The 17,543-nt window shown below is 31.2% G+C and overlaps 3 protein-coding genes across 4 annotated transcripts; all 3 read left to right on the top strand.

Moving 5' to 3' along the window:
• Nucleotides 1–1,509: 1,509 nt before the first annotated feature.
• Nucleotides 1,510–2,406, top strand: LOC108563149 (protein canopy homolog 2). The gene is made up of 4 exons (XM_017921746.1): nt 1,510–1,660; nt 1,721–1,884; nt 1,946–2,104; nt 2,162–2,406. The coding sequence occupies exons 1-4, from the start codon at nt 1,570–1,572 to the stop codon at nt 2,309–2,311; spliced, it is 564 nt and encodes a 187-aa protein (XP_017777235.1). The 5' UTR covers nt 1,510–1,569; the 3' UTR covers nt 2,312–2,406.
• A 110-nt stretch (nt 2,407–2,516) lies between these two features.
• LOC108563148 (STE20-related kinase adapter protein alpha) lies at nt 2,517–4,200 on the top strand. 2 transcript variants are annotated; one of them, XM_017921744.1, is made up of 8 exons: nt 2,517–2,571; nt 2,635–2,822; nt 2,884–3,031; nt 3,085–3,169; nt 3,218–3,399; nt 3,455–3,628; nt 3,689–3,910; nt 3,964–4,200. In XM_017921744.1, exons 1-8 carry the CDS (start codon nt 2,562–2,564, stop codon nt 4,035–4,037), a joined length of 1,083 nt encoding a protein of 360 aa, XP_017777233.1. In that variant the 5' UTR covers nt 2,517–2,561; the 3' UTR covers nt 4,038–4,200. The 2 variants fall into 2 exon arrangements, with proteins under 2 accessions (XP_017777233.1, XP_017777232.1); XM_017921743.1 differs by having other exon boundaries at nt 3,686–3,910; nt 3,964–4,199.
• Nucleotides 4,201–7,153: 2,953 nt separating this feature from the next.
• On the top strand, nt 7,154–12,063 carry LOC108563156. Its single transcript, XM_017921755.1, has 11 exons — nt 7,154–7,603; nt 7,658–7,778; nt 7,830–8,208; nt 8,268–8,464; nt 8,521–8,712; nt 8,768–8,904; nt 8,955–8,981; nt 9,035–9,563; nt 9,704–10,240; nt 10,297–10,474; nt 10,535–12,063. Exons 1-11 carry the CDS (start codon nt 7,269–7,271, stop codon nt 11,890–11,892), a joined length of 3,990 nt encoding a protein of 1,329 aa, XP_017777244.1. The 5' UTR covers nt 7,154–7,268; the 3' UTR covers nt 11,893–12,063.
• Nucleotides 12,064–17,543: the final 5,480 nt, after the last annotated feature.

Raw genomic sequence — 17,543 nt, 5'->3', positions numbered from 1 at the left:
CAACCCTATTCAGCATATTCAATAGTATCAAAATATTAATAAAAAAAAAACAATTACAAAAAATACTATTGACTAAACAAACAATTTAATTGATACTGATGGAAATGTATCATCACAATCAACTCATTAAAAATCATATACAAAATATTCACTCAATCACAGTATAAACTTAGCTAATTTATAAATAAATATAAGGTCAATACAAAAATAATTTATATTGGAAAATTAAAATTAAATAGAACAATTTTTTTTAATATAAAATAAATAAAATGATTACTAGTTTTATCTTAATTTTAATCAATAAACAAAGCTTATCCAAGTTGTTTTTTTTATATAATTCAATAAAATATATATATAAACAATTGAAATTGTTTACGAATTTTATTATAAACTAACTAGAATCATTTTTATGTGTGTTCTTTAACAAATTCTAAACGTAAATATTAATAATTAAAAGTTAACTTAATAAAATTATTCTTATAATATCTTTTTGCAATAATTATAAATTTTGTTATGTTATTTTTGTTAGTTTTTTTTTTTAACTAATACAAAGTGATCATAATACAAAATTCTCAGTAATTATTTTATATATATTTTTTTTAATTCCAATTTGTTATATAGGGAGGTATTTAAAAAAAAGAACAAAATCTTTGAATTAGTATTTATTATTATTTCTATGAGATTTTTGTTCGTCAGTTTAGTTCTGTTTCTAAAGTTTTCATTATTTGTAACAATCAAAAACACTTTCAATCACAATAACAATTATAGTAAAACAGAATATTAACTGTTACAAAGGGTTATTGACCCGTTTTTAAATTATTATATTAAACATATTCCTAACCATATATTTTATTATTATTAAAAAATCTATTTTATTTTAAAGATTGTTTTTGAAAAATAATTTGCATGTATCCACATTTTCTTTATTATTGTCTTCTATTAGATATTCTTAAAAGTATGAGTCTAAAGATAGAAACTAGAATAAAATAAATATTTTACATTTCAAACATCTATATCATTACATTTATCAATGTATACAAATAAAACGCACTTAGTTTTCTTTGTATACGATTATCTAATATATAGATGTTTTTATAAGTTTTATATCTGTTAAGAGTTTTCTAATTAGACGTTATGCGTAATTTATGTGATAATAATTTTAAGCGACGTTCTTTTTTGTTAATAATGTAATTATAAAAATTGTTTTATTTTTCTACTATTTTTCTATTTCCAATATCGATTAACTAAACGAAAATTAGATGTGTCTAAAATGATTGCATTTTAATTGTATTATAATGAATCAAATGCTTATCTCTTTATCTTATTTCTAAGTCACAAGGACTTTGATCACAAATTAGTCTTAGGTGAATAATCTGGAATTAGTAATCGATAATAAGCAACAGGTATACATTAAATATGAGACTAAATAATAGCGTTTGTTATATGCAACCAATAAAACAAATTAAATGGATTTCAACCAATCCCCTTATAGACACGTGTCTTTAACGTCAAAAACCAGTTGAATTCCGAAAAAGCAAAGTTAGTGCAGTTTCAGAACTGGTCCTAACAATGAAGTCCATTGTCTTACTCCTGGTTCTATACTCATTTCAAACAATCTTTGCTCAAACAAAGATAAATCCTCAGGAATTGAAATGCTTAGGTATCTATTATCTAAATTGTGACTAAAAAGTATCTTATTATACTCATTATTATTTTGCAGTTTGTGAGAAAACAATTGAGGAAGTTGAGAACATTGTAAACAAGTTGGATCCAAGTATCCATGTAGATGCAGGTGGTTACAGATTGGATGCCAGTGGTAATCTTAATAAGAAAACAGTTCCTCAAACCAGGTCTGAGCTTCATCTATCAGAAATCTTGGACAAGGTTGGTGTTCTTTTGGAAATAGTTTGTTTTTAATGATAATAAATATGGTAATCTGTTGTAGATATGTGAAAAGATGGATGATTATGTGAGGGCAACCTGGAAGACCAGTGGTAAACTCACTTTACTTAAGTTGATGGATCCAAGTGGAAACATGAGCAAAGATATGAGTAAAGTGGATATCATACAGGATTCTGACTTGAATAAGAGTTTGAAATATTATGTATGTCTTGCAGCTAATTGATTCATGATGTTGGTTTTAATTAAATTTATATTTCAGTGTGAAGGTCTGGTTGAGGAACATGAAGATGCCATAATTAAGAGTTTTGCTGAAGCTTTGGACAACATTGATATTAGGATATGCACAATGGAAACTAAATACTGCTCAAAAACATTGCCAACTGAAGATTATATTAATGATGAATTATAAACCTTTTGATTGATATGAACATAAGCAAATTCATAACATTTATTATATTTATATATAATACTCTACAAACATTTGTTTTGTAAATTGTACACAAATACTGTAGATTTTTTTAAATTAATTAAAATGTAATTGTTACAAATTAGTCAATATGTGTTGCTAACCCTATGTTGCCCTATGATACAATTATATCATGATGTTGCCCTGTGTCAAAATGTAAGGGTTTGACATTTGTAGGTTATGTGAGGGGGAAATGTCACAATGTACAGATTACGTTTTTATTTAGTTTAGGAAGTTAATTTTTTTGTTTTGAATTTGTTGTTTAGTTTTGAAAAGAAAAATGTTGAACGACTACGACGCAAACAATGAAAATTACAAGACCATATCCATTTTGTCACAATGTTGTCAAGGTATTGGAACAGTGCATTTAGCTAAGCATTTATCCAGTGGCCAAATGGTTGCAATCAAGAAATTTAACATGGATAAAGCAAAGGATGAAATTAATTTAATTGAGGTACGCATCTAATCCGTATTACGCAATTTCATTATATGTTATTTTTTTAAATTAATTCTAGCAAGAGATCATTTTGACTAGACAACTGAAACATCTTAATATAATCAAATACCACATTGCCTTTGTTAGTGGGCCAGAGGTTTGTGTCATTAGTCCACTCATGGGATATGGGTCTTGTCGAGATTTAATAAACACACATTTTAATGATGGTAAGTCACATGCAAATACACAATTATTACCATAAAGATTGTTGTGATTTTAGGATTGCCCGAGAATGCAATTGCACTCATTACAAGGAGCGTTTTAGATGCCCTAGACTACATACATAAACGAGGGATAATTCACAGGTTATTTTCATTTGCTCTCCATCATTATACTTAATGCTGTTATTTTAGAGCAATTAGAGCTAGTCATATATTGATCTCAGCAAGTGGCCTTACTTGTTTATCAGGGTTTAGGTACTCTTGTCCAATTGTGAATAATGGAAGGTGGCAAAAGCAGATCCACTCATTTCCAGCAAGCACAGCAAGAAATTTGAATTGGCTCAGTCCGGAAGTTTTAGAACAAAATTTAGAAGGTACTAAAAGGTCACAAAATATACTCACAAATTACTCTCATAATCTTTATTTAAGGATACAATGAAAGATCTGACATTTACAGTTTTGGTATGCTTATATGTGAATTGGCAAATGGATCTGAACCATACTCAAATACATCATCTACATTAATGCTAACAGAGAAAGTAAGAGGTTGTATACCACCTTTACTTGATTGCACAACTCTACCAGATGAAAGTGAAATGCATGGTATATATTTAAACAATAGTGTAAATAACGTTAAAATTATCAATATTCATCTTTCAGGAGATTCTGGATTGAAATTGTCTTACCATCGGCAGGCTCGTCGTCAATTTAGTGATTATTTGCACGAACTTAGTATGCTGTGCTTACAGCGGAATCCTTATGAAAGACCTACAACGAATTATTTGCTAACCCATCCGTTCTATAAATTGAGTCGACGTACTTTACAACTATGCGAATTACTTAAACCTGCTCTACCTTTAAGCGATAAAGTCGCTTACAACAATGGTAAGTGAACATTTTATGTCATTTCTCAATATAATCCCTGAATTCATTTGCAGATGAAATGGAATGTTTCGAGAGTCTGCAGAAAATTACCGACATTGATTTGTATTCCTGTGACTGGGATTTTTAAGAAAAATGTGATAAGTCAGTTCATTACTTTCATTACTATATGTTCCCTCCGAATTTATTAAAGATATATAAGTTCGCTGGAAAAATGGAAATTCACACTTGTGTTTTCGTTTATTCGTATTTGCCACATTCTAAGCATTGCAGAATAAACGACTTTTATTTAATATTACTATTGAAAATACGTATTGTAAACAATATATTGTTATAAATAAAATAAAAAATTGTTTCCTTTTTATACCTTGTGTGAACGTTCTTTAAAATATATAATATTATATAACATCAAAACTGTTTTAGGAAAAAAAGTATTTGTTCTTTCTAAGAGAGATTAAATTTTGATTTAGGAATGCATAATTTAAGAAATTAGCAGATTTTCAAATATGATCAAAGATAAAATTGAAAGAAATGGAAAAAAATGTATATAAAGTCTTGTGTTCATTATTTTTGCAGCTTCTTGTACATCCAAATATTATTGCTTAATGCATATTAAAACTATTGAGGAAATAGTATATTATATAGTATGATACTAATATATTTGTAACATGAAAGTATATCATTTTCAAGTATGTAAAGTAGTCTATCTTCACCATAAATTGATTTTTGGTAAACAGCGTGAATTGGTGCGAATTTAATTTTTCATGGTTCCTATGTAAGATGAGTGAATTGGTATCAGGTGCTTTCACATCATCAATAATTGATGGAGATGACCAAGAACAATGTGGACCAATGCCACTTTCTAAATTAGAGGCAGGATAACTTTTATATTTTGTCTTCTTTTTATATAAAACTCTCCACTCACATAGTGGTGGTAAGGAACTTAGCTCGCACCTTGCGTAATGCAGTCAGTCAAGCCAAATATATCCATGGTTGCTATATAAAATAATATCAAATAAATATCATACAATAGAATAAATAAACAGAGAAGATTCAAAGTGAGCCTCTGCCATCTGTTCGCTTGGTCCACAACTATTTCCCTTGTTACACTTGGTTCTTTTTGATGGCCATGATTTGCCAAGGAGTCTGCCCACACGTTATCTGGAATCCCAGAGTCAGAGTTGCCCAGAGTGACCTGGAGTTACCTGGTATCCAGCTGAAAGCCATCTTTATGTTCCTCTATCTGAGCCGATCTAAGATCATTTTAATTTGTGAAATGAGGATGTTTACTTTGTGGGTGTTTAATATAACGCTAATTGCATCCAACGATCTCTTAGAGTCTGATAATATTAATACTCTGGGCCAATAGTACTCCTCTGTCAGACATTCAGCTCTGTATATCGCATAAAGCTCCGCTGAATATACAGAAGCCAAGTTCACCAGGCGGCCGCTCTCAACATTTAAATCCTCCACATACAACCCATATGACTCTTCCGTATAGATTTTAATATGGTGTTCCCACCGATTTAGTTTAAAATATAGGAAATTCTGGTGCAGTTAGTGCAGAGGGACATAATTGTACTTTTTATTGATGTAATTTCTTTCGGGTCTCCTCCAGCGGGCTTGCAGTAGCAAATTGAAAAATCTCGTCAAGATATGATCAAATTTTATATATTTATATATTATATATAAATTTGATTAGGTGTGGAATACCTTTAGGTCTCGATCCAAAATAGAAGGAGGAGCGTTGGCCATTAGCTTGCATATATATTTTTGGATGGAGCTTTTCCATCGTATTACAACTCCGAAATATTTTAAAAATGTTATTAATGAAATTTTCGATATAGTCGGGATTTTGATACGGTTGAGATTTTGCTATAGTTGAGATTTTGCTATAGTCGGGATTATGGTTGTCGAGATTCTGATACAGTCGGGATTATGGATGTCGATATTTTGATATTGTCGGGATTTCGAACGTTATTAGATTCCAAAATATCCGTATATCTTTTCCAGTTGGTTTTCTTATGATTTATTTTAGCCGACCATATTCTCATGGAGGTAGCATGTGGGTTTCCCGTAGTTATGATCGTTAAAATTGGGAAGTGGTCACTGCCCAGGTTGTCGCTTAAGGTTTTGGATGCACAGTTTGAAGCAATGCTAGGGGAGGCGATGAATAAATCTAGAATATTGGGTTCGTGTGAGTGAAGTGGGTAGGTCTACCATTATTCATGATAATTAGATTGTGTCGGTCTATGATCTATGATAGCAGGTGGTGTCCGTTGAAGACTCCCATGTTGATAAATGGAGATTGAATCTTGGTCAGAATATCCGACCAATGCGCCTTCAACATTAAAGTGTTCGGGGGATGTAGCCCGATACTATGGTTATTCCTCCGATTTCACCTATCATAAATTGAATCCTGGACGGAAGAATATTATTCGGTGTCCTATATTTACACTTCATGTGTTTTTTTATATAATAAAAATAAATATATTTAAGATATATTTAATGTTAATAAAATTTTTAGGTAACTGGCATAACTGCAGGAGATATTAAAAAACTAAATGATGCTGGATTTTACACTGTTGAATCTGTTGCATATGTGACCAAAAAACATTTGGTATCTATCAATGGAATATCAGAGGCAAAGGCTGAGAAGATCATCAGCACTGCAACAAAGTTGATTCCTATGGGCTTCAACACTGCATCACATGTTTTAAAAAAGCGCTCTGATATGATACAACTGACAACTGGCTCAAAGGAATTGGATAGGCTTTTAGGTGGAGGCATTGAAACTGGTTCAATCATAGAAATCTTTGGAGAATTTCGAACAGGAAAGACACAAGAATTATAAAAAGAATAGACATTTTGCATATTTATGTTTGACGAAATATCAATGGGCTTAGATATATTGTAACTAAAGTTATAACTATTAAAGAAAATGAACCAGTAGCGAAGAAAGGTATAGGAGGGAACATATAGTAATTAAAGTAATGAACCTACTTATCACATTTTTCTTAAAAATCGCAGTCACAGGTATACAAATTAATGTCGGTAATTTTCTGCAGACTCTCGAAACATTCCATTTCATCTGAAAATGAATGCAGCGATTATATTGAGAAATGTAATAAAATGTTCACTTACCATTGTTGTAAGCGTAATCTTTTAGTTGTTAAATTTTTATTATCTAGTAATGTTCCACGAATGCTTACGATTATAACCGAATATATATTGGCAAATAAATTTAGTTATTAATGTTTCCGCAGGAGTGCGCATTGTTTGTATATAACTTATATAACCTATAAATGTGATTGTTTACTCATATTTTAAATATGTGAAGAACTAATAGGATTTAAAAATCATGGATAATGAGGATAAAGTAGCAATGGAAAGTGAACAATCAGATGATGAAAAGTCTGATATATCATTAAAAATAGTTGAGGATAGTCCGAAGAAAAAACAACATCACGAAATTACCCCACAGGATAAGGAAATTCTTTCCAAATTTGAAACTGAATTTGAGGAGAAGTTGCAGGAGAAAGCTGAGAAAAATAAATTGACTACATTCAATGTGAAGAGGATTCTGAAAGATGTTGTGACAAATGAGCATGTCATAGCATTAGTGAGAAAAGCTAACAATCCGGATGAGAATATACCATTACAATTTGAACCTAAACTTACAAGATCAACTGCAAAGTATGTTAAATCTAAATAATTGGTCATTTCTATTAAAACATGTATTTTCATTAGGAAACTGTTTAAAACACAACCAGTAAATGTATGGAGCTCTAAAAATTCTGAAACTCAGGTTCTGATAAGCGAAGAACTAAATGAAGATTCATCTGGGGATGAATACATTCCAACTTATGAGGTATTGTTTGATACATGTTTATAAATGTTATATGTACTAATGTTTTTTTAGAGTGAAGATGATAGGGAAAGTTCAGTTGCTAGTAATGATGTTGGTTCTCCAAAAAACAAGTGCATTAAAACAGCTTGGTCAGAAGATGGTATTTTTAAAGTACCTCATAAGAAGACAGCAGAAGAAATTGAGGAAGAAGCCAATATTGCTAGGAGAACAAGATCTAAATTATCTTTAAGTGATAAATCGTTAGAATTTTTAGCAGAATCATTTGTACCACCTGACATACCACCAGATTGGCTTCCTGTTGATTGTGATGATGAATATTGGGCGCAATTTTTGACAGAATTTACTAAGCCATTGGATGAAGTTAGTAAAATAGAAGATGAAGATCATGATCCTGAATATAATGTATTGGCAGATGAAGAAATTGATAAAGGTATTATAATATCAGTGCAAATTATTGTTGTAATAATAATGTGAATGATATTTTTATAGTGGATAAAGAAGAGTTAAGAGCTGATAAAGGAGTGAAGGTTTCAAAGAAAGAGTTAAACGCTTTAATTTCCGAACTTGCCGAACTCGGCGATTATGCCTATAACTATGAGATCGAACAGCAGCGTAAACAGCAGTACATTGAACAGTCTGCAAATCTTTCTATTTCAGAATCGGAGAGTATCGTTATGGTTCGGCCGGTAAATGAATTATTCTAATCAACATTATTCGCGTTATTAAATTACTTTGTTTATAGTCTTTAAACGACGAATTGGTTAATGCTAAAGTTACTATTCTACCTGAAAATTTTGAAGCTTTTGATGACCACCAATATCCGCTCTTACAACAACAAATGCGACAACATGTACAAATGCTTACTCAGTGTTTTCTATTGACTTATGAACATCCTGAGTTCAATACACTTTCTTCCAATTGCACTGAATCTTTGGTTTGTTTATTTCGTAAACGGTAAAACATTGTCAATTAATTAAATTTGTTTTTAGAATGAATTACTGCAAGCAAGTAATGGAAATGACAAATCGTTTTTTAACTCTACGAATTTGTTAAGTGCTCTATCTTTAATTAAACAATGGGAAGCCAAATTTGAAACTAATGATGCTGAGGTTGTTCAGTACAAAGAGTGAGTGACTATTAATAATAATTAAGATGAAGTAATTATCTTTGTTTTAGTCATGTGATGAGGATCATTTGTGAAACGTAATGTATGATTAACTATTCATATTTACTTTAGCTTTATAGTTATATTTTAGGAGGCAAGCTAAGAAATCTGGTATTACTTACATACCGACGTTTCCAAGATATTTATTGCAAACAGTATGCAATAGCGATGTGTTCTTATATCCAATGCTTCTACCGAGAATACCTTTCAAACCTTCGAATACATTCGGACGAAGATTATTTATTATAGAATCAGAGGCTGAACTGATTGCACATGGCTTGGAACAGTTTTTGCCATTTATGAAATTCCAGAAGAATCACTTGAATTCGAAAGGTGAAGTGCGTTTGATAGATGCGAGCAACTACATTTCCAAATATCTAATGCCTCACTTATCTGCACGAAAAATATATCGGTACATATTAGTGCACAAGAAAAGTAAATTCAAGAATCCAATAAAGCAATTCTTTGAAAAGAACAGATCTACTCCGCCGCTACATTATGTGGCGCCTTTGGATCAATTTATGATTCTACCGCCATGTCAAAGGAGTATGGAGCAATTACCACATCAGTGGAGGGAATTTTTGTATCCGCATTCGAAAATATCCAAGCACACGAAAGCTGTGAGTATTATCCTATTTGAATACGCCGCGTCCAATTTATCATGTTGCCAACATTCAAACAATTATATAAAGTTTTCCTGTAATTTGACAGTGACAGTTGTTTACAGTTTTTGGGATCTACAATTATTGTTTATTTTCAGCTTATTATTTCACCGCTATTCGTTACATCACCTGAACCATCGACGAAAGACTTTTTTAAGAAGCGGAAAATTGAAAATAGTACTTTAATATCCCCTCAAAAAAGGAAACGGACAGATGAAAATAGTTATGTACAATCTGAGGTGTTGATATCGTCTTTGGAACCAGTAGAGAAGGCCAAGTTTTCAACAACAATATTCTCATTTAGCATTACTAAAAACGTGCTAAAAAATAATGTGAATTTAAATACAAGCAAGTTAATGGAAAAAGCTAGTGCCAACAAATTGGTTTATACATCAATAAAGCATGTTTATTTAGCTTGTGATTTGCTTGAAGTTGTATTTAAATGCTCAATACTTATAAAAATCATGCCTGTTGATGAAAATGAAGGTGTCTTCACTGAATTGTTTTCTGAAAAATTGGATGACAAAGTTTCATTCCAAAATGCAAAGTTAAATGATATGAAATTGGAGATTATGTTGAAAGAAGATGTACAGGATTCTGATAAGAAAGTGGTGGAGGTGGAGGAACCAGTAAAAGTATGCATATTCTGGATTGCCCTTAATTTGTATAATAATAATTTATTTATTTGTAGGACAATTTGGATGATATTAATGCATTGATGGTGGCAAGTACAACTATAAAATCTAGTGAAGGTCGACGAAAGCCAACAGGGGCTGAGAAGAAGAGGGCCAAATTAAGAAGAGATTATAATGCAACCTTACGTATGTTAATACCTGAAGAGGAAGATGTTGTAGCTGAAAAAACTGAGAGTAATATTTTTTAATTAAATTTGTGTAAATATTCTCTAATAATTATTTTTCTCATTTTAGGATTTGTGCAAGCTTTTTATGATAAAGTGCGGGAAAGATTAGATTTGCACGAATATCATAGATTCATGGAGGTATTGAATAACTTTGATGAAATGTATGATTCCGTTACCGATCTTTATAATAAAATTGAAAATATTATTAGCGATAAACATCCTGATATTCTGGATGAATTCCTTACGTTTTTCACAAGTTTGCAGGCGAAAAGCATTGGAAAATTAATACCACACTTGGTAATGAATAATATGGCTTTGTTTCTGCACAAACTTGAGATGATTTTCAAAGATCAGCCATCACAAGTTAGGAAGATTTATAGATGTTTAACAGAATTGGTTGCAATGCAGAACGTTTCAATGGATCATGTTAAGAGCACAATTTTACCATTGTTGAAAGGAAACAATTTATTAATTGATTGGTTCTTGCAAATATTCCCTACAGAAAAACCTCCAGAAAGATTAATGAGAGGTTCATGGGAAAAGATGGAGATGACAAATGATGATCATTATGAGATGATCACGATACCTGACGTTGAAGATCCGTATGGAGGTCCAACTTGCATCTGCCAATGCCATAACGTGGAAGATCAAATATTTAAGTCCCGATCAAAGCATTGTGTACCTTGTGGTACGAAATTTATGCAAGGCAGAGTTTATGTACAAACAAGTAGAGGTCTTAGATTAGCGAAAGTTATATTTGAAGATAACAATGTGGATCATTCAGCTCGTTTGGCTTGTAAAGTAAAAACGAAAAGAAGGGAGAGTCCAGTAAAGCAGATATCTCCTGGAAAAGACAGTCAGTGCAGTTCTGACGATGAGCCTGATAAGAAACGAGTGCTGAAAACGCCAAAGAAAAGGAAACCTAAGAAGATTACACCAAAAGTCGAAGCGGGATGCTCGAAGCAAGTGTTAGAAGAAAAGGAAGTTGTTGAAGAGAAAGATGTGCAAGCAGAGGTTCCGCAGGTGGAACAAATGAATGGCAATACTAGCGATTCTAGTATAAATGAAATAAAAATACCTGTCGAGGAGAATGTCGAGTGGGATTGTAACACATCTATAGAGTCAATCGAGTTGAAGATGAGCGCAGAATCAGAGAGCGACTTTTGCGAGGAGACATCTCAAGATAATAATTCTGATAGTATGGGTTCAGAATCTGAGCCTAATTCGCCGACTTTTCCGGAAATACAATGGGCGAGGGAGGAGGATAAGATTATATTGGAGATGTTCCAGAAGGAGACCGACAAGGATGTGGCATTCCAAAGAATTGCGAACGTCTTGCAGAATCGAAGCATCGCTCAAATCAAACAGCGATTCGAGACTCTCATGATTTTGTTAAGGGAAATGACGAAAAACAACAAAGTGTAATTAAAGAGTTTACTGAAATTTAAAATAGAGATCTATTTCGTATAATTGTGATGTTAATGTTAATATTATTTATTTTCTATGCTACTAATTAGTATTTAGTTTCTAGTTGTGGACAATTTCCATATATAACCAATAAAGTGTTATTGTATTATAGAAAGTTATATAGTTTGTAAGAATATTTCGGTTTAATAATATAGTAAGAGTATAGAATAGTTTATATATTGAACATTTTTATATTGCAATAAAACATATTTCAAATAATAAAATAGTACATAAATATATTTTTTTCATTACATATTTAAAAAATGGATATTTCTTACATAATATTAATGCAAATATGGCGGTTGTCTTCTGATAACTTTTGTAAGTTAAGCAAAGTCTTTAGTTGGATGGGTGACTCATCAAAACTATTATTTTTTATTATCAAACTTTATGATTGAAACAGCAAAAATGTACCAGAATTAACCTATCTTGGTATTGAGGACGCACCTCAATCGATTTCTAATGTTAAGGTAATTAAAAATAACATTTAATTAGAAGTAATTGTAAATTGATTTTTGAATAATCTTTTTTAGTTCCATAAATATCTCAAAATAATTAATTATAAAACAATTATTTTTATATATTCAAGAGGATAAATTTGATTAGTTTATGTGGTTGTGTTTTGTGACATTAAACAGCGGTTTCCTTTATGTAGTCCTGGGTTAGAATGAAATATAAGGTAATATACTGCAGTACTGAGGATGCAGGAAACCCAGAAAATGTAAATTTCTTTGTTGGGTGTTGAAGTGTGAGCCGGTGTTTCGCCTGAAGAGCGAAGCAATGTGCGGAGTGTTAATTTGTAATTTGAAAATAGTAGTCGGCTCGATCTTAAATGGGCTCATTTGTAAGTGTAGCTGCATGCATATAAATCAGGGTTGTTAGTGTGCACATGTGTTCCATGGTAGACGACGATGTCTTTCACGGTTGAACACCGGACACACTTTGTGGGAGCCGCCTCGGAGAGCGCTCACGCGAAAATGTGACAAATCTTAGCAGCGACCATTAAACATAAAAAGTAGTCCCATCGAGTTTGCCACACACGTAAAAAGGGAGCAGGATGAGGAAAAAGAAGAAGGAAGAGATGAAAGCGAGGAAACACGTTTTCGGCATTCAGACTCGAGGTCCCCAGCAATTTCCTGTTCTATGTAAAACAGCCCATTTGAGCCGTTTTACATATAGTTGTACAATCATGCATATTTCAGGAGTTCACACTTTCCTGCAGTCAACGTATATACATACTCCTACACCTTCATAATAATATGCAGCGTCCGCAACAAATTTCTGACAGATTAAGTAAATTCCGTCCGATGTTTTAATGGTTCACCCCGTTTTCGCCGATTTGCCGTTTTCTACTCTTTTTTTATCCTGTTCATATTCCTTCTTCTGATATTACTGCAAACGCAAATTTACAATTACAATTCCTTATTATAATGCTATTATTATATTTACATGTCATTTATTTGCTGCTGCTCTGAAATGTTAACTTTGTTCCTCTAGTTTTACATTAAGGAAACATACATTATTCAAAATTTATTCGCACTACACGCGATTCCCACGCTCCGGAAAACTCTGTAATAATCATTCATATAGGATCACGTTTACATCTCTATATACATTTTGCTTTGTCTTCGCTCATTAATTCTACAGGCGTTGCAAACCTACTACTGATATTAATCAAGTTACAATAAACTAAGATGCTTATTTAATAGCAAATTTCTAAAACTTTTCACATCATCATTTAGATACAAATCCACGATTGTTTTTCTCATCTTGATTGTGGAATAACTAATGAAAAATTATTAGTTATCTTTTATTAGTGTCAAGATTGACAAAGACTCAGCAAACTGTATTTTGTTTATTTATACTTTTATATAACTATTGCACTAAATATTATTAATATTACAACGTACAAATCTCTTTTCAAAAACTATTAAGTACATCTATGATGATCAAAGCTATTGCCATAAATTATATAATAAATATTGTTAATATGCATATTAATATAATTTAGCTATTAAGTTATGAACTGTGTAAACTAAATTCGAAAATCAACTATAGATGCAGAAGAATATTAGAACGATGGATAAATTAAACATGATTTCCAATAAACCGTAACCTCGTAAATAGATTTTTAACGAGATATATGCCTGTGTGCATTGAATAGGAATATGTCGATGGTAAACAGATATTATTCTCGGATCTTTATCACAGTCTTGTGAAGAATTTATCGAATGAAAATTATGTTTTACGACAATTTCAAATAATTCCGAGAAAGTAATGTTTTATACTTCCTTTGGTGTGATTTCAATATTTGTAAAATTCTGTGGTGGTTAGAAAAAAATATATCAACGAGAATCAAATACAATATTTGAATAATCCAGGTTTTACAATAAAATATATAATTTACTATGTAATTAGTAGCGCCGCAGCAAAAGTTGGGGCGACGGCCACAGGTAATAGTGTTTTCTTAATGGTGCACAAATGAAATATTTAGTATCTTTCTTGAGGAAGGGGCGCAAATTTGCAATTGCACTGGTAATTAGTAAAGCAAATTGATTAGATCTTCTAAATGTGTAACATATCTTTATAATATTTGAACAGTAATTTGGTTTCATGTCATTTTTTCATTCACACAAAGCAAATAAATAAATAATCATCTATTTATTCTCAAATATATACAGTGTAACCTCGCTTAATCCGTTCCAAAATTTCCGGATTTTTACTCGTATAGTGAAACATATTCAAAAATACACATAATATGTGTACACAAGTTTTAAAAATGATGTAGCAGGCGCGGAATCCGGGACTTCTCTTCTCATAGTCACTCGTTATGCGAAACGTCGCTCGTTAAGCCAGTCATTTTTCTTACAATTAATTTTGCTCATTAAGCGAAATGCTCGTTAAGCGAGGTTCCACTGTATAATACTCTACAAATCGATTTCTTTAATGAGTCATAATTAATCTTATGGAAATACTTGCACATAACTTAAACTGCTAAATTCCACAAAATGATCACAGCTATAAAGAATGCACTACCTGTATAGCTGAGTTAATTAGTTTTATATTAATTAAGTATTTACTATGTATTGTTTTGTTTAAAGATTATTTACTATAGCAAATCGTGAATTTTTATACCCAAGCTGAGACACTTTTTATATTTCTTTTTCTTAAAAAATTGCGATTATATTTATTAATTTATACAAATAATTTATTATTTCTACATAGTAATAATTTCGTTTATTATTTCATTATTCTGTAAGAATTTGTAATAAAACAAGTTCATTTTACTTCTATTTAATATATATATATAAATTCAAAATTTGCATTTCAGCCTTTCTTTTCTTTCATTTTTAGCTATTGTATTCATTTTTGTTTTCAACTGTAAAGTATGTTCTGTAATATTTAAACGAAGAATTAATAGTATTATCCAAATTTAATTAAGAAACTTTCAAGTTTTATAACTCTTTTTACATACGATGTCCGCATATGTTTTTTTAAAAGGAATTTATTAATTTTAATAATGTACACTAGACTCGCTGCAATTAATTAACTGCTGCAGCATATTATTACAATAGATTCTTTTTAATAGATGAAATGGACAATTTTAGTTTCAATTGTTCTTACTGAATTAATTCAATTGTGTTAAATCGTTTACGAAATGTTGCGATTACAAAGTGATATTGATAAAGATCAGAATGTCATAATCTCTTGGAGAGTTCTCATACACTTTCGGCCTTGTTTTTGTTGTTGTTGTTGCTGTTGCAGTTAGAATTAACAATAGTTTTAAGCGACAAATTAGCATGATAAAATAATGAAATTGAATAACAATTACAGTAGGGCGAGCAATGATATATTCCGCTAATGCAATGAGTGCCGGTCCGATGGCGGCATTAGCCATGGCCATTGTTGGTTTGTCCCGCTCACTGACAGGCCCCATTGTTGCGACCTGTCAATCATCGGGCCCGGAGCGTAGCAGCACTTACAAAAAGCACCATTTAGTAACACTCTGTTGGCCAAAAATTAAAGATATTAATGTGTGCATTTTGTAAATGGGCAATACCACCTCCTCACCCCTCGAAAAACGCCAACCCCCCGTCCATTCGCACCCCCCCAACCATTTTCAGTCGCGTCAACTTTCATGTAACAATAATGCGCGCACGCCGACAATTTCAACCCTTCGATTCGACCACCCCATAAAAAGCAGACATAGAACCAAGACAAAAAAAAATAGATGTGACTTTTTTTTTCAGAAGTCAGTTCTCTCGACTGGGGGAGGCAAATAATTGTTTCAATTTGAGTATTTTTGTTATTTCAATAATACTTCTATTCATAGTACTAAAAAAATAATATTTATTTAAAAATTGATACCTCGCATTGTGCGGTTTGATCATTCCGATAAATTATAGTACGGTTTGAAAATTTCTAAAGATACAAAATTATATATTTTATACATGAATGATCAGTTTCTCTCTTTATAGAGTCCAGTATCTTCAGAACAATTTATTTATGTACAGTGGAACCTCACTTAACGAGCACCTGACTCGCTTAACGAGCGACGTTTCGAATAACGAGTGATGATGAGAAGAGAAGTCCCGAATTGCACATAGTATGTATATGTTTCACTATAGGAGTATTTCACTATACGAGTAAAAATCTGGATATTTTGGAACGGATTAAACTCGTTAAGCGAGGTTCCACTGTATTTAATTTCTCGATTAGGTTCCAATCAGTCAAGGAGTATTTCAATAATAAGAAAAAGTCATGTTGCTTTGTTATCATATAATATTTATATGTTTTATTTATTTACTGTAATATATGACTTTGTCAAAGAAACAATTAAAATGCTATTTATTTAATTCCTTAAATTAAATAAACTTATATAATGAAATGCGCACTTTGACTAATTCAACCCTTAAATTCAATCACCCCATAAAAGGCAAAAAAGGTATGTAACGTATGTGAAAGACACTCTCCCCCAGTATGGAAAAATACATTATTTGCTAAAGCTAAACTTCGAATCGGATATTTTTTTATTCAATTCTTGACTATTTTTTTTGCTGTAATTTATAATATATTTATAGCAACAATTTTAAATTCCATTATTTTACTTTAATAATATTTAATACATCAATTATATTTGAACACTTTCCAGTTATTATATATTTTATTATAATTAGTTCTGATTAGTTAACAAACACTTTCAGATATTATATATTTTTTTTTAATAATTAATGTATTGATTACCGAACCTAATCCATTCAAAGACGATTTTCGCTAGGTGAATTTTTTGTCAACCAAATACCAATTTAAGAAGCGGTTATATCAGTGGTTTTCAACCATTTTTGTGCCTTTCTAAAATTCTTATGCCCCCTATGTAACATATACATAATACTCTTAACAATCAAATAAAATACTTGGTTATAATATTATATGTTTTGTTTTAACTTAACTTAATTTTCTAAGTACAATTTTATATTAATAACTTTACTTTAAATATGAGTGTTCCTGAATCTCATAGCATGATTTTTTTATTGTCATAAGTAAATTAGTACATAAATAATAATTGTCATTGGAAATAATAGTTTTGCTCAAGTGCTTTCGGCATGAAA

Source organism: Nicrophorus vespilloides, unplaced genomic scaffold (assembly GCF_001412225.1).
Source record: "Nicrophorus vespilloides isolate i.1.1-1 unplaced genomic scaffold, Nicve_v1.0, whole genome shotgun sequence".
Classification (NCBI taxonomy): domain Eukaryota; kingdom Metazoa; phylum Arthropoda; class Insecta; order Coleoptera; family Silphidae; genus Nicrophorus; species Nicrophorus vespilloides.
The sequence above is the reverse complement of the archived record's forward strand: the minus strand, read 5'-3'. Positions and strand labels throughout refer to the sequence as shown.

What these genes read in the sequence shown, in the direction of transcription:
- LOC108563149 (XM_017921746.1), top strand. Translation starts at nt 1,570, where the DNA reads ATGAAGTCCATTGTCTTACTCCTGGTTCTATACTCATTTCAAACAATC. An exon ending in TCAGGAATTGAAATGCTTAG is followed by an intron (nt 1,661 to 1,720) that starts GTATCTATTATC and finishes ATTATTTTGCAG; the next exon opens with TTTGTGAGAAAACAATTGAG. An exon ending in TATCAGAAATCTTGGACAAG is followed by an intron (nt 1,885 to 1,945) that starts GTTGGTGTTCTT and finishes AATCTGTTGTAG; the next exon opens with ATATGTGAAAAGATGGATGA.
- LOC108563148 (XM_017921743.1), top strand. An exon ending in AAACGAGGGATAATTCACAG is followed by an intron (nt 3,170 to 3,217) that starts GTTATTTTCATT and finishes CTGTTATTTTAG; the next exon opens with AGCAATTAGAGCTAGTCATA. An exon ending in TTTAGAACAAAATTTAGAAG is followed by an intron (nt 3,400 to 3,454) that starts GTACTAAAAGGT and finishes TCTTTATTTAAG; the next exon opens with GATACAATGAAAGATCTGAC.
- LOC108563156 (XM_017921755.1), top strand. Translation starts at nt 7,269, where the DNA reads ATGGATAATGAGGATAAAGTAGCAATGGAAAGTGAACAATCAGATGAT. An exon ending in GAGGTTGTTCAGTACAAAGA is followed by an intron (nt 8,905 to 8,954) that starts GTGAGTGACTAT and finishes TCTTTGTTTTAG; the next exon opens with TCATGTGATGAGGATCATTT. An exon ending in TGTAGCTGAAAAAACTGAGA is followed by an intron (nt 10,475 to 10,534) that starts GTAATATTTTTT and finishes TTCTCATTTTAG; the next exon opens with GATTTGTGCAAGCTTTTTAT.